The 3,127-nt window shown below is 38.2% G+C and overlaps 1 protein-coding gene across 1 annotated transcript in view; it reads right to left on the bottom strand.

Annotated features, from left to right (window-relative positions):
- Positions 1-2,338, bottom strand: part of LOC107715335 (hematopoietically-expressed homeobox protein hhex-like) — a 5,570-nt gene extending 3,232 nt beyond the window's left edge. The window contains exon 1 of the mRNA XM_016521435.1: positions 1,754-2,338. Coding sequence (XP_016376921.1) covers positions 1,754-2,063 — 310 coding nt within the window. The 5' untranslated portion in view covers positions 2,064-2,338. The remainder of the gene's footprint in view (positions 1-1,753) is intronic.
- Between the last annotated feature and the right edge of the window lie 789 nt (positions 2,339-3,127).

Here is a 3,127-nt window from a genome sequence, read left to right on the forward strand (position 1 = left end):
CACACTCTCTCTCTCTCTCACACACACACACACACAACTGGCCAAAAATATATCTTTGATATAAATATAGGCAATTTAAAATATATATACGTATAGCGTATAATAGGCCTATTTCATGCCGAATCATTTTGGGTCATTTTTAAAAACATATATTTTAACAATGTTAATCTATTTTTTAAAAGCATTTAAGAATGTATTTTGCCCTCCATATAACCTATTTTAGCCCCCCCCAAAAAATTAATAAATAAATAATAAAATAAAATTACATTTACATATGTCCCACAGGAAGAAAGACTTTATATTTTGTCAGTTTCCCGAAATTCATAAACTATTTTCTTGATCAGTAGGCCTTATTGCACTGTGTCTCAGCATCGCGACTTTGCTTTTGCTTAAGGCATCCATTAAGGCTATAAATATATTAATTTTGCTATTTTTAAAATACAGATTGATATACGTTTATAGCCTGTATATTGATAAATCCTATTTGCAATAATAAAATCGATCTCAGATTGTAGACATGTGCTTTGTTTAAAAAAAGCATGAAATAGTGGAGGCGTTGTAAAGTTCCGTGAGGTGTGCTAGAGTTGTTTTAGCAGTTATGAAGGTTCAGCCCAATGAAAGGAAACGAACAATCTGTAAAAAACGGACCCCGGCTATCAGAAGCCGAGTGTTTCCTGAATATGTGTGTATTGAGGATGTGGATAAAATAATCAGCAGCGCGCACGAGTCCTGCTCCAGGAAAACATCTCAGCTTCTGAAAGCACATTTACTCCTATCGAGAGCTCAAGATTTCCGGAGTGAACGGAAAGGCTCAGGGCTTGCTGAGCTCAGGCAGTTTGAACCTCAGACCGACAACACGCGAGGAAGACCAGCGGAGTCTTCCTCACCAAACACGCTTCCTGAGAGCTCAACATCTGGAGCACGATCCGAAGTCACGCTCGTTTCCAGCAGCAGGGTCACAGAAACGCGCTTTGAACTGCAGTTTCGAAATGAAGAAGAGCTTCCTCTTCGGGTCAGTCTGGTTGATATTATTAACCACACGAGCTGTTGGTAAACACACCTCACGAAGCTCAGCTTTCTATGTGCCAAAGCACACCAACTTTTAGACGCAATTTCACAATTTAGTCCTGAAGCACATTTTCGTTGTGAACTTCACCCATCAAAACGAGTTATAAATGAATGCATTTAGGTTGATTCAGTGAACTTGAATAAAACCAGATTTTTGACTAGATTCTGTTGATGTGGAGTTTATTACAAAACATGTGTTTAATCACACTCTCAGAAAAAAAACAAAAGGTACAAAATCTATCACTATGGCAGTACTCTTACAGATATGTACAGTCACATTTTAGACACTCTACCTTTAAGGTACACTGAAAAAAATGCTACTAATTTTTTTTAAGGTAAGTGGTCGCGAACAATTTATTTTAGCTACATTTAATTTAACAAATATGTTGAAAGTTAGCCAAATAAATGTGTTTATTTAAATGTAGACAAAATAAATTGATTGCAACCACTTACCTTAAAAAAAATTTGAGTAAATTCAATGAATCATTTTTAATATGCACCCTTTAGGGGTTAAAAAAAAGGTACAAAGGTGGAACTTTTGAAAAGGTACCGCCGCAGCGACAGAGCTTTTGTACCTTTTTTCGTTTCTGAGAGCGCGTTATTAACCAGCAATCAAATGAAGCCCATGCAGTGCGGTGTTCAGTAGTTTAGATCGAGACAGGACAGAAGTGAGTCTGGATCTCACCCAGCGGGTCGTGGCGGATCAGCGCGTGCGTGAAGTCTCGCTGGAACGGGTAGATGGACGCGTAGGTGGCCGCGAGCGCCTGCTGGGTCAGAACCGGGTGGATCGGCGTGGGCTCGTAGATCGGGGTCCGGTAAGACGGGATCAGGCTGGTGAACGACGAGTTCGGAGACGGCAGGGTCAGCGTGGGCGCCACCGGACCGGACGCGGACGCGTTTCTGCCCAGAATGTCCTCGATGTAGAAGGGCGTCGGGTGAGCGGGCGGCGCGGGCGTCGGCGCGTAAAGAGGCGCGTGCGAGTGCTGGAACTGCATGGCTGGAGGACTTCTGATGTCAGCTCGTGGACTTCTGCTTCCATGCAGTCTGCGATGAGCGAAAGCGGGAGGTCACTAGTGAGGGCGGGGATGGTGTATTCTGAGGGAGGAGAATAGCGGGTCAAACTTCCTGCAGGTACGCGAGCTCTGATTGGCTCTCCGAGAAGAATGCGATGAAGGAGAAGACAGAAGAAACCTGAGGAGGAGGAAAGTCAGGATGCACCTGGATTAAACACGCATGCATGAAGTCTCACTTTCATTTAAGTCACATAAACTAAAAACTAAAAAACAAAACACTTGTGTCTTTTAGACTTGCACTCTATTCATGTGCTGCTTGTTTTCTTAAAAAAAATTTTTTTATTATACATGTATTATACAATTAACAAAAGCAAAAAGACCTCTAACACTAGCTTGCGCTATTTTTTTTTCTATTCTATCTGTTTTCTTTTTATCTGAGACTTGTTATAGCACTTGTGTATCATTGCTAGTTTTGATTGCTTCTATTAATTCGCTTTGGATAAAAGCTCTGCTAAATGACTAAATGTAAATATAAACTAAACCAAAGCGTAAAAACCGAAGCTTAATTGCTTACATTTTTAAGTAGAATCCAATTCAGTAAACTATATTTAATTACTGACGAAGAAGAGTTTATAGAAATTAATAGAATTAATTATAGAATTTAATAAAAACAAAGATGTCACGACTTAAATTATTTTATTCTGATTGTGTTCTGGTTAGTCGTCTATGTAGTAAAGATTTTGTGATTATATATTTACGCTGTTTTGTGCAATGCTTAATAAAAATGAAATTACTAAATATTAATGAGTGGTAACGTCTTTGATTTTAAAGATAATGTCTTTACTAAAAAAATAACTCGAATATAATCTTGTGTTTAATTCATATCTATTTGGCAATAATAAATATTCAGTAGCTTTTGAGTAGCCAAAGCTGTAAAGTAATTATTATTTATTAAAATAATAAAATAAACACATTCAATGGCAACCAAAGAATTTTGATACAGAAATTACTGAGGAAAATTTGGGGAAAATACATATTTTTTATTT

This window comes from Sinocyclocheilus rhinocerous, unplaced genomic scaffold (genome assembly GCF_001515625.1).
Source record: "Sinocyclocheilus rhinocerous isolate Xijiao unplaced genomic scaffold, SAMN03320098_v1.1 scaffold852, whole genome shotgun sequence".
Classification (NCBI taxonomy): Eukaryota; Metazoa; Chordata; class Actinopteri; order Cypriniformes; family Cyprinidae; genus Sinocyclocheilus; species Sinocyclocheilus rhinocerous.